At 34.8% G+C, this 13,701-nt stretch overlaps 1 protein-coding gene across 1 annotated transcript; it reads right to left on the bottom strand.

Annotated features, from left to right (window-relative positions):
* Window positions 1-214: 214 nt before the first annotated feature.
* LOC139869032 (probable arabinosyltransferase ARAD1) lies at window positions 215-4,420 on the bottom strand. The gene is made up of 9 exons (XM_071857364.1): window positions 3,917-4,420; window positions 3,366-3,539; window positions 2,886-3,043; window positions 2,653-2,800; window positions 2,076-2,191; window positions 1,854-1,992; window positions 1,569-1,679; window positions 941-1,009; window positions 215-626 (listed from the first exon to the last, which is right to left on the bottom strand). Exons 1-9 carry the CDS (start codon window positions 4,418-4,420, stop codon window positions 501-503), a joined length of 1,545 nt encoding a protein of 514 aa, XP_071713465.1. The 3' UTR covers window positions 215-500.
* Between the last annotated feature and the right edge of the window lie 9,281 nt (window positions 4,421-13,701).

Raw genomic sequence — 13,701 nt, 5'->3', positions numbered from 1 at the left:
TAAAAAAAAAAAATAAAAAAATAAAAATATCAGATCATGTGGACGGATCATGACAATATATTAATGGAATATAGATCGTGTTAAATCATACTCACGTTAGAATACTATAATAAATAATAAAATAAAATAATAATAAATATAATTAATAATTAATTAAATGAAAATGAAACATGAAAATGGTTTCAATCATGGAATGCATATGAGCAATGTGGGTTGCACGTCCCTCATGAAGTCATGATGCTTCTTCACAAGTCACAACCTCCCCTTTGCTACATTAAATGATTCCCCCACACATACATCATCACCATTTCTAGGATTCTTGATACCTCATAACTCTTATCTGTAATTATATATTTAAGACAAACCATCTTTTACTACATGCACATTTTCTACACGTAAAATATAAGATACTTATATTAGGGGAGGAAACTTTTCTTTTTATTAATTTTATTTTTTTTAGAAATGGGAACAACAATGGGAAAAATTACAAGAGAACCCCATCATTGAGGCAGTGGGCTAGTAACATTGGGACGTCTGCAGTCACACATGCAGATACTTCTTGACTCTTTTACTACACGTTGTGACCTCCGTATGTGAAGCTTGATGTTCACTAGTTTACCAGCCATCTGTTAACACACCAACAAACAACTCATCAGATTGGCAGGCGATGAGTGAAAGGAAGTGAAGGGCAGACTCTCAAACATGTCAAAACATGTTGAGTTGGGTTGACTTGCAAACACACGTTATCCATCTTTTGTAGCTAATACATGCATTTACTGTCATTACAGAAACATAATTCTAAAATAGATATCTTAATATATAGAAAACAATAATGAGGATGCATGTATTAGCAACAGACTTTAAACCAAGTCGACCTTTTCACAAGTAAACGGGTCAAAATAAAAGGGCAGGCTAGTATCATTAAGATAGAATAGCATACCATTCTCCAAACCAAGTCTTCTGGCCCCAACGGTTGAGCAGGATGGGAATACAAGAAATGCTTCACGTACTGTCACACAAACAAATATCATCATCAAAATTCAAGAACATGAGAATTATGCCATAAATTTTGTTATCATAATAACAGGCTAAAGCAGCATGTTGTCAAACATTAGTAACTATAGTATGATGTAAGGATTTAACTGAGATTCAATTGACAATGGCAAATAGGTCAGTGCATATATGGACTGGGTTACTGTTGGAAATTAGTGAGGCAACTGTCCTGAATCCTGATCACTGCCAACACCTCACATGCACAAGGGATAGCTAGCACACTAGTATATATAAAAGAAGTCATGATGAAAGGGGCTTAATCAACAATAGATAGTTCAGCAACAGAGACAACTTTCACGTACAAAATGGGCCGTTTATGCTAGAAAAAAAGAAGGTTTTTTAGCTTACGAAAGATGTATGACATCACAACTTCCACATTTATCTGAGGTATTTGATTATTTACTCACTCAATTTGAAATATTGTAATGGAACTTGAGAGTATTATACTCCGCACATTTCACAACTTGAAAATTTGTAGCATGCTTTTATAGTTATTATAATTTAGAGTCACAAACCTTGGCTAAGTTATCTTGCATTTCTTTTATCTGACTAGGTTTGATACTTCTCAGGTATGAAAAAAGCCAACCTGGCTGCACAGCATCACTTGAAGAAACAAATATAGAGATCTGCACCAGATGATTATGATATAAGCATCAGTTAGCATTACCAGAGTAATGTACAGCAAAAAAAAAAAAAAAAAAAAAAAAAAAAAAAAAAAAAAAGGACTCAAATGTTTAATACTGTAACAACTTAACGGTTTGACCCATCTTGAAAGATGGGTAAAAGTATTGGCACTTTACCTTACGATAATCAAGTATTCCTTCAAAAGGAAGCTCAAGTTCATCACTAACTATAACAGGTATGCAACCACTAACAATGGCATCAAACAATCTAGCAGATGATGGTGTATCACCAGCTGGACTCAGGCAAAACACAGATCTGTTTATTAAATAACAACCAGCTCAAAAATGTATAAAATCACTGCCCATGTGAAAATAAATGAGCCAGGGACAAAAACATACTTGGGCATGCCACTTTGTGCGGCTATTTTTCCTGCCTCTCCAATACTCCCCTCTTCAATGATGACATCATCAGCATCACCAATTGCTGACCCAAGTTTAGAACGTATTTTTCCTCCCTGACAGTAGAATATAAGTAACGACCACATTTACAGATAGATCTAGATACACAAGCATAAAAGAACATGATTTCTTTCCAAGTATCTAATGCCTATGTATAGCTATTTTTTCAATGTATGGTAAATAAAGTGACTTGGATCAAAGATGAAGAACAGTGGTTTAGTTCATGATTTGTAGTACTCCTTCGTTAAGGAATTGCTGTTTGTGACCCATTTGACCCGTTACACCCATTAAGCGCCTTTCAGATACAAACACATAGCCTACTTCGACATGTATGCAACCCAAAAAATCGGTCGAAATTGCCAACTTCTAAAAGGCTTAGATTGTATACTAACTACTAAGCCCAGCTTAGCACATATACAGCCCAAATATGAGACACGCTAGCAAAAAGAACAAGAATAAGACCCTTTTAAACAGATTTGGACATAATCAGGTATAGAGGCTTGGTAAATAATCATACAGCGTTTCTCTTTAGCCTCCCTCGAAAGTATAGCAGTGTGGTTCTCCTTGAAGCACTTTCTGATAAGCATTTGGCATCACATAAATCAAGATTAGGAACATAAGGAAGTATCAAATCTTTTTCTAGTGAAACTTGGCCAGGCTTGTACCTAAAATTGTATATATAGTTGTATTAAAGATAATAGAATAAATTAGAAAACAAATCCATGTATGATATCAAGAAATAACAGATACCAGTTCCCTGTGGAGTCCATATCTGGTAACAACCATATTGCATTTTTGAAAAATTTGCGAACAGACTTAAAAGACCACGGATGATGAATTGGAAATATGTGATCTCTTCCCTCGGACCGCTTCCATGCAGGCTGCTCAGTAACCCACTTCAATGCTTCCTGAAATCACACAAAAATAAATAAACTAATAAATAAATAATTTAAAGAATGAGGTCACTATAGATGGAGGTTCATCAAAGAAAGAACCCAAAACAACATATACTTTAATCAGGTAAAGGTCTTTCTATTCCTGATTTTCCTGCCCAATTTAATGTAGTTGTATTCCAGTTATGTGTGTGTGTAACACATCAATTCTAATAGATCAATTAAAATTCACAACTTGTGTATACATAAGTGTAGATACAACTTTCTTATTACATGTTATGGATGCGCACAAGATATTTTTCAAATAAGTAAAAGTTACATTAGTATCCACTCACACCCTGTAAAGCGTTTTGCATTGCTGTTTCTCCAATAAGAAGTAACTAATTGTTGTGAAAAAAGGAACATAAAAGAGATCAGCATCCTCCTGATTATGGACTCGTACAACACTTTTCACTTTCCTTTCTGACTCTGGAGCAATTAAATCCGCCCACAGCCAGTAGTCAACAGAGTGCTGCACAGGAACACAGAGTAAATGACTAGTTAAGACAAGTCAGCTGTTGTTCCACGTTCCATTTTATACAACCGAATCAGGTCTGTAACAAAACAGCATGCAGATGATAAACTTTCATATGCATTTCAGGCCATTGGTTCAGAGACTGGCAAACTCAGTTATATAACGAATTACATCTAATCATGCCACTAAATAATCAACATATAATCAGCTTCTTTGCAGCTACTCCTAACCTCAAGTTATCCAATACTAACAATAATCATATTCACTATACCTGAACACTAAAAACTAACCAAATAAGCAGTAATCAGATAACGACTTTCATAGCACAATGCCATTCAATCTCAACTAAAAATAATAAGTTAAATTCAAAGTACCTGTTCAATAAGCCGGTGAACTGGACTACCATTAGAAGTAAGGTTAACCGTCTCTCTATACGTATTTAGATACAGTGAAAGCATGTCATAAGTAAACTTAACCGGCATCTCATAGACATAAACCCTAACAGGCAACAACTTACTTTCATCACTATAAACCCTAGCAGTTTCCGTTCTCCAAATCAAATCATCTAGTTTCCTAACTTCCCATTGCTCATCATCACTAACCGGATCACCGACAGTATCGTCACGTGATCTCGGAATTCTAGGTTTATTCAAAAACTGTTGGAGTGAATTGACGAACGAGTATTGAACGTTAGGGTTTAGAAACGGTTGGTTTGGGATTGAAGTGTGCGAGTAGGAGATGGATTTAGTAGGAGGTGAAGTGGTGAAGATGTGGAAAATGAGGAAGAAACAAGTGAGTGTGATGATGATTAGGAGGAATTGAGATCTGGTGAAATTAGGGTTCGTTGAAGAAGATGAATATTGTCTACCACCAGCCATATGATGATATGTTGAAGACTCTGGTGTCACTAGATCACTGAATTTGAGCTCGGGATTTTGTTGTTGTGTTGATTTAAAATAAACCGCTAAAAGGTTGTTAATAGAGGGTACCAAATTCTTTTATGGAGTATTTATCTATTTTTTCGAAAAAACCATTTGACAAAAACCTAGTTCTATTTGAAGCATCTATTTGTCACAATCCAATAAGTTTGTGGCCAACCCACTAAGATTATGACCCAATTAAGAGTTTTAACCCAAGAACCTCATGGAAGGTCCAAGAACATCATGGAAGCTTCCTAGAACTTTCTCATGAGTTCTTCCATAGAATGGTATGGAATGTTCATGGAAATATCTATTTCCATGTATATACTTGAAGTTTCTAGTACTTAGATCCTAACCGTTGATTTAGATTAATCTTAGCCATCCATTTTGTGTTAGGAGTAGTATAAATAGGGGTGGTCTCATTTGGCACACCACACCTCAAAAACTCAATTATTTTCTCTTGTAAAGCTTTCATAATCAATATAAGCTTTTCTTTAAGTTCCCATTTGTTCTTTATTTTGTTCTCTTTTAGTCACTTGAATCATTGGAAGGTCCGAGCTAGGCTGACTGAGTAGAGACTAAGTGCCGCACGGTGAGCTTATCGAGATAAGCCCGTGACATTTGGTATCAGAGCCAGGTCGATTCAAGGAGATGGCAACCGAGACCGAGAAGAATGTGAGCGCAACAAGTGGTGTGATGGGTGATGAGACTCGTGGCCGGGTAGAGACTCGCCAAGGAGCTAAGAAGAACCGAGGTACGTCCAAAGACTTTGTCGCAAACTTGGACAAAAGGATCATGGATGTAGAGACATCCATGGACGAAGTGAAAGCAAAGGTCGAAGACGTCCACCAACGTTTGGATGGTTTGGACGGGGACTTTGACGAATTGAAAGATGATTGCAAGAGTGCAATCAACGTGCTAGACGTTGACATGAGACGTGAGATCCATGACTTAAGGGGTATGCTCATGGGTGAGATTACGAAGTTGCGAGGCGAAATGGAGGGGGAGGTCTCCACTATTCATCAACGCCTCCTGGATTTGCAAACCAACATGAACTCTTGTTTGAGATTCATGGCTAGTGGGGGTGGAAACACTGGATGCAATGCTCTGAAGGTGGACGTTCCCAAGCCGTCGCCGTTCGTGGGGAAGCGGGAAGCCCGAGCGGTTGATGATTTTATATGGGAGATGGAACAATACTTGGAGGGAGTCAACATAGTGGATGATGCAATGAAGATCAAGACGGCAACCCGTTACCTGAAGGATACCGCAGCGTTATGGTGGCGTCGTCGATATGGAGATATCGAGAAAGGTACGGTTACTATTGATACTTGAGATGATTTCCTTACTGGACTTAAGAATCAATTCTACCCTAAGATTGCTCAAAAGGATGCGATGAGTCGTCTACGTAAATTACATCATTCCGGGACGATTCGGGAGTATATTAAAGAATTCACGAACCTTAGCCTGGAGGTCCCAGATATTCCCGATGATATTCTTCTCTTCTGTTTTCTCGATGGTTTGCAACCTTGGGCTAAAACGGAGCTGGAGAGACGAGGAGTCCAAGACCTTGCCACCGCAATTGCTCAAGCGGAGGCACTAGTCGACCATGCTAATAGGAAAGATTCGTTCAAGTCAAAAGATAAGAAGGTGAGCCATGAGAAAGGTGGGGGAGATAAGCCCACCCAATCAAGGAATGATAATACACGTAAGCCACCAACCGGGAATAACAAGAGCATAAAAACTTCTTACAAGAATGATGGATGTTTCATATGTGATGGACCGCATAGAGCCCGAGATTGTCCGAAGAAAGCTAGCCTTCATGCTATGGAAGCTCAAAAGGCAGGTGGTCAGGATGAGGATGTGTGCATGGGATCGATGCAAATACTCAACACTATCAAGGCCAAGGTGGCGGTACCCAAAGTAATGGCTAAAGGACTCTAATTCGTGGAAGTTTATGTTCAAGGAAATCGAGTACGAGCTTTGGTAGATATGGGAGCTACTCATAATGTCACGACCCGGAAAATTTCGACTAATTTTGAACCAAACTCTCGATACGATATTGTATTTTTGACATGATAAGCAAAGTTTGTTAGATTGAGTCTCAAAGATTTTGAACTATTTTATGAATGCAATTACCTTTCGACTGTTCTCGATGATTCACGAACAATTATTTGTAAATAGATACATATATATGTGTGTGTATATAAATGTGTATATAAATACTACTTGAAAATATATAAAATAGTATTTGTTTAAGAATATATAATATATATATTTATGTGATAAAACTTGTTATTTAAAACTGATTATATATAGAGAGAGAGTAAATGAAAAATGAATGATTACGAGCTTAATTGGCAAATGTCGGTAACACTCGGTTGATGTTTTGTTAGTGTTAATATAGGTATAATACATGTTAGTGAAGGATTAAAATAAAAGTTGGACTGTAAATTGATTACGAAAATTTTAGATTTGTTAAAAATATTTTTACCTTTTTAGGTTTAAATATTAGTACTCCGTACATAATAATTGGAACATAAAATAAATAATTATAGAACCTTTTTGATCAGGTTTCAAACAGGTAATGAGTGAAATAATTAAATATATTTAATCTAAAAATTTGGGGATTTTTAGGAACACTTTTATCCGTAACTGTTTAGCAATGGACACAATATAATACTTCATGTTGAAAGTGTCGGCAGAATATATACAATTGTGTGTCACGAGAATTTAAATAGACTACTGTGACTTACTATTTGAAACAGTTAAATTAGGATTTAAAATGTGAATTACTGTTTTGTTGTTGTCTATCTAATATTATATATACTAGCATATACATATTCAGATAGAGGGAATTTATATGTGATCAAGATTGATCAACCACTTTCCACCATTGTGAACAACCACCAACATCACCCTATCACCCTACCACGAATCAAAATCACCACCTGCGGTTTATAATTTTCTTATGTCGATTTTCATCGTGAACGGCTCAACCCACCTTCCACCACATCACATTTTTTTCTGTTTTCTGTGAGAGCCACCACTAGACCCGTCAACTTACAACTAGTCATCACCATCTTATTTCTTTTTCTTTTTGGTCGAGCTACAACCACACATAATCACAACCCGTCTTCTATCATCCCCCGTTGAACCACCCTACCACCACCATAAAACCACCACCGAGAAAACCATTGAAGCACCACCACATCCACTATTACAACTGCCACCAAGAACCTCACCCACAACCCACCATATTCGCCTACCATCATCTCTTTTTTTCTCTCTCTCTCCCCTATATTCTCTTCGTGAACTCACTTAACATCAACCACCCTTGCCAAATCATCTTTATTTATTTCAACTGCTACGGTCTCCTGTTTATCTAATTATGTTACCATGAATAAACATCAAACCCACTTTTTCTTCTAACATCGAAGACCCACACCTCCCTCACTCCATCATGAACACCATACACCACCTTCACGACCTCCATTACTACCTTTCTCTCTTGATTATCTTCTGTCCCCTGGTTCGAACACTATAAGCTACTACTGCAGCAGTTTTTTTTTTTAATCAATCGGTTATTAAATGGCTACTACTTTTTCATACTGGCCGACACCTACTCCACAAACAACCCCACTTGTCTATTAATGAATAATGATATCGAGCTGTTACCAGAAATCCTCTTTGGCCAATATTTTTTTTTTTTGTTTTGGGCCGTGAATGGTTGAGTTAGATCGGGCCACTGTTGGACTGCTATGTTTTATTTTCATAATTGGGCCGAACCCCATTTTAAATAGAATAATCATGATTATGGTTTTATGATGAACCTGAGATCAATTATGATGATAACGCGAGGTTGTATGACGTTGATGGGTGAAAATGATATTAGATAAAACGAGAATTATGATAATGAGATGATGTTATTAGTTCTTGATAATGATACACGAAATCATAAACACGAAAGTGATGTTAATTATGATGAGTGAAGACGATATGATTATGATGATATTAGATGATCATAATAGATAGTGGGCTGTGTTGGTATAAACTATTGAAGATGATCACAGAAAATTGAGTTAAAATCCATTTAGTGTAATAATAATTTCGGAAAGTAAAACGCAGTTCAATGGTTAAGAAGTGGGTTTATTTAACGGTAGGTCGCGGGTTTGAGCCTGGGCAGTGGCAAAGGTAGCACTTTATAATTTTTATTATTATTATTATTATTATTATTATTATTATTATTATTATTATTGTTATTTTTATTAGTATTATCAAAATTATTATTAGTAATATTATTAATATTATTATTAGTATTATTTTATTTAAAAACTATCATTAAAGGTATCATTTTTACTATTATTATTATCATTATTAGAGAAATTATCATTTAATCAAAATTATTATTTTTATTATCATTATTATTATTTTGATATTAATATTATTATTTTTATATTATCAATATTATTATCATAATAACTATTATTATTATTATTGTAAAATAAAACAATTTTTAGTTATTATTATTATCAATATTATTTTATCAAATAATTATTAGTTATATAAAACTATAATTACTACACATAACATAACTATATTAATACCTTTATAATAAATATTAATAAATATAATTAATAAGGTTATTAATGAAAAATCCAATTAAAATAACAATTAAACCACTAATAATATATAAATTTGTTCGATTACCAGTTTATGTGTTAATATATATATAAATGATATAGGTTCGTTGATCCGAGGCCAACCCTATATTTGTTCAATGACGTCATATGTATTTTTACTACAAAATACAGTATGGTGAGTTTCATTTGCTCCCTTTTTAATTGCTTTTGCAATATATTTTTGGGCTGAGAATACATGCGCTGCTTTTATAAATATTTACGAAATAGACACAAGTACTTAAAAATATATTCTACGTTGAGTTGTACCACTGTCATACTTCCCTGTAGCTTGGTAACTACTATTTACATGGGTATTGTAAACGCGAATCCTGTTGATAGATCTATCGGGCCTGACAACCCCAATCGGACTGGACGACCAGTATTCAACGGTTGCACAGTACTTCGTTTCGTTACTACACTTGGTACAGTGTAGGGAGATTTCATAATAAAGGGAATATGCAACGTTGATTAAATGTTAAGTATGGTTACCAAGTGCTCAACCACTTAGAATGCTTTACATACACTTGCGAGTGTATTATGTTTATGATAACGGAAATCTTGTGGTCTATTAATATATTGAAATGATTATCATGATAAACCTATGAACTCACCAACCTTTTGGTTGACACTTTTAAGCATGTTTATTCTCAGGTACGAATTAAGTCTTCCGCTGTGCATATGCTCATTTTAAAGACATTATTTGGAGTCGATCATCGTAATGGGACCAAATGTTGATGATTTCGTCCAGGGGGATAAGGACGGGTCCTCACACATAACTTTGTCTCCACCGAGAAAGCTAAGAGATTGGGGATTAAAGAGATAAAGGAGGGCAGAATGATGAAGACGGTGAACGCGAATGCTAAACCGATTAGTGGGGTGGCTAAAGATGTGCAAGTGAAGATTGGAGAATGGGAAGGAACGATTGATTTATCGGTCGTTCCTATAGACGACTTCAAGTTAGTACTTGGGATGGAGTTCCTAGATAAGGTACGTTGTTTTCCTATGCCGTTCGCTAACTCACTGTGTATCTTGGATGGTGGAAAACTTGTATGGTGTCAACCGAACGTGGAAGCAAGAGTACATCCAAGTCACTTTCGGCCATGCAATTCAAGAAGGGATACAACAAGAATGAGACTTGCTATTTAGCGGTAGCAAGGCAAGAGACGGTCGGAGAAAAGGGAAAACTAGAGGTACCCAAGGAGATTGAGAAAGTCCTTGATGAGTTCAAGGATGTCATGCCTAAGGAGTTACCAAAGAAGTTACCACCTAGGAGGGAGGTTGACCATGCGATAGAGTTGGAGCCGGGATCAAAACCACCTTCCAAAGCCCCATACCGAATGCCACCACCCGAGTTGGAGGAGTTGCGAAGACAACTCAAGGAGTTGCTGGATGCGGGATACATTCGACCGTCAAAATCCCCGTATGGTGCTCCGGTGCTATTCCAAAGAAAGAAGGATGTGTCATTGCGGATGTGTATAGATTACCGGGCACTCAACAAGGTAACTATCAAGAACAAATACCCAATCCCACTTATTGCTGATTTGTTCGATCAACTTGGGAAGGCGAGATACTTCTCCAAGTTAGACTTGAGATCGGGATATTATCAAGTCCGAATTGCCGAAGGAGATAAGGCTAAGACCACATGCGTGACGAGGTATGGCGCTTATGAATTCCTAGTCATGCCCTTTGGTTTAACCAATGCCCCTGCCATATTTTGTACTTTGATGAACAAATTATTCCACCCGTTCCTCGACAAGTTTGTCGCGGTGTACTTAGATGACATAGTCATATATAGCGACACCATGGAAGATCATGTGAGGCACTTGAAACAAGTTTTCCAAGTAATAAGGGATAATGTAACGACCCGGATTTTTCTGATCGTTTTACACTTATAAGATTAATATTTACATAAATTAAAACTTACCAACATGATAAGCAATCTAAATTGTTGAGATTTATGATTTTGAAAAGAGTTTTACATAACGTTTAACCGTCTAGTTTGACCGATGATATCACGAACTATACAATATATGTTAATTATACGTTTGTGTATATATATGTATATATACATATTTAACATGATTTAAGGATGTTTAAATATCTCATTTTGTATTAATAACAATAAGTTATAAGTATATTTTGAAACTACTAACTTAAGCTTTCAAAACGATAACTATACGTAACGTTATTTGACATAAATACTTACGACCTATAATGTTTATACATATATCGTATATATAATGTATTTAATCACTTTTAAAGACTTAAATACATAAAACAATATAAGTATATTCACAAAAGATAGCTATATTTGAATCCTCATTCCATTTTTCACAAGATTTCTATACGTATATCTAGAGTATATGTACTCGTATCATACCTAGCTTCTATACGTATTTACTATTGGTATATACACATCAAATCACCACCAACCAGCCTTGTTCATGCCTTATGTATAAGGTAACTACTTTTGTTATTTAGTATGACAATTTCACATGATTAAAAGATCTTTTCACAAAATTACAAATTTATACGCCTTTTACACCACCATAAATACATGCATCCATTTTCAATTTTTGGAACATCATTTCTCTAGCTAAACACACACACTTACTAGCCTCATGTCTCTCTAAGAACTCCAGCAAAAATCCTCTCAAGAATCACCTTAAACACCACCATAAAAAGATCAACAAAAACACTACAAAAATACAACTTTCAATTCAAGTTTATGTCTTAAGTTGCTTCCAATCTTTCATCCAATTTCATCACTCTTTTGGTTCTAGGTTTTTACTCCTATTTTACAGCAATCTTGTCCAAGTAACTTGAGGTAGTAACTTTGTTCATAACCTTATTCGATTCATATATATATAGCTATCTTATTGTATGGTATACAATTTTAACAACAAAAACATAGTTTGAATGATTTCAAACTTGTTTGCAAACTAAATAGATCCTTCTAACTTAACTTTTAAAATACTTCAAGACCTGTAATATAACTTAAATATATGCTAATTTAACAAGGTATAACTTGGTTTTTCAAAGAATACCTTAAAAAACTGTTTTTATGACGTCGGAGTGCAACCGGGGGCTGTTTTGGGTTGGATAATTAAAAACCATCTTGAACTTTGAATTGGAGGTTTATATTCTGGAAAAATGATATTTCTTATGAATATGTTAAAACATAAAAATTTCATGATTTAATTCATAGTATAAGTATTTTTAGAAAAATGGTCATTAAATGATGTTTTTGTAACAAAAATGATTAACTTCATAAGTTTCACCAAAATTTGACCTATGACCTATGATTTCTGATGATGTAGCGTGAGGGTACGAAATAGTATTATTTTTAATACAAAATACTACAAAATATGACACAAGTTTTATTAATTTACGGATGGGATATACCTAAACCTTGCTACAACACTATAGGCAGTGTACCTAATCGTAGAGTAGTGTAGTTTTTAGTAAGTCCGGTTCGTTCCACATGGAGCTGGTGATACTTACTATATTTTTAACTATATTTATACAAAATATATATAATTATATAAGTAGTAATATTATTATAAAAGGGGGGTTTTACCGTTTAATGACCGGTTTGTCGATTCTATATTTTAAGCGTAAAGATAAATGACGATAATTAAAGTGCGTAAAATAATGACAATAAATAAAATGACAGTAAATAAAATTGCGAGTAATAAAATGACAGTAAATAAAGATACGATGAGAAATATAATAAAAGAATTATGCTTATTTAAACTTCCGTAATCATGATGTTTGACGTGTTGATTTTAATTTATTACCATGGGTTAATTGTCCTTTGTCCTGGTTTATTTGATACGTCTATCTGGTTTTTGTCCATAATAGTCCATCGGTCATAAATATAAAGTGCGAGTATCCTCGTCAAATTACCCTTATACCCGAAGTCAAATATTCCAACTGATTAAGGATTTAAACTGTGACGCAGTTATCACTTCTGTCAACAATTACACCAGTTATCACTGTATGTAATCCACCCCTGTTTTAATTAGTTTATGAATATTAATTCATCCACTTGATCAGAATGAATAATCAATTACCCAACCCAATTGATTAATTAAATGATTATAACAGATTCCATATGAACGTCACTAAATAGGACAACCATAATCATTATTAATTATTAGGATAATTAATTTGAAGATAGGTTCGACAGACTCCAATGAGTTGTCACTCAATTAGACAATACCCCCCATCTATTAATAGTCAATAATCCAATTTCCACAAGTGTCGGTCTTTTGCCCAAACCTTAATTATGGTCCAAAGTTCAATAACCCAATTTTAGTAATTAGCCCAACATCATGAGTACTTCATTTTAAATAAGCATAGTAACGACTTAGCTACGAGACATTAATGTAAAAAGGTTGAACATAACTTACAATGATTAAAAATAGCGTAGCGTTACACGGACAGAATTTCGACTTACACACTCAAACGATCTCTATCATAAATCTTATTATTATCATAATTTAAAATTAAAATTAAGATTATTGTTATATCTGATTACATTAACATTATGATAGA

Source organism: Rutidosis leptorrhynchoides, chromosome 9, assembly GCF_046630445.1.
Source record: "Rutidosis leptorrhynchoides isolate AG116_Rl617_1_P2 chromosome 9, CSIRO_AGI_Rlap_v1, whole genome shotgun sequence".
NCBI lineage: Eukaryota > Viridiplantae > Streptophyta > Magnoliopsida > Asterales > Asteraceae > Rutidosis > Rutidosis leptorrhynchoides.
Note: the sequence above shows the minus strand (reverse complement) of the source record. Positions and strands in the feature narration are given on the sequence as shown.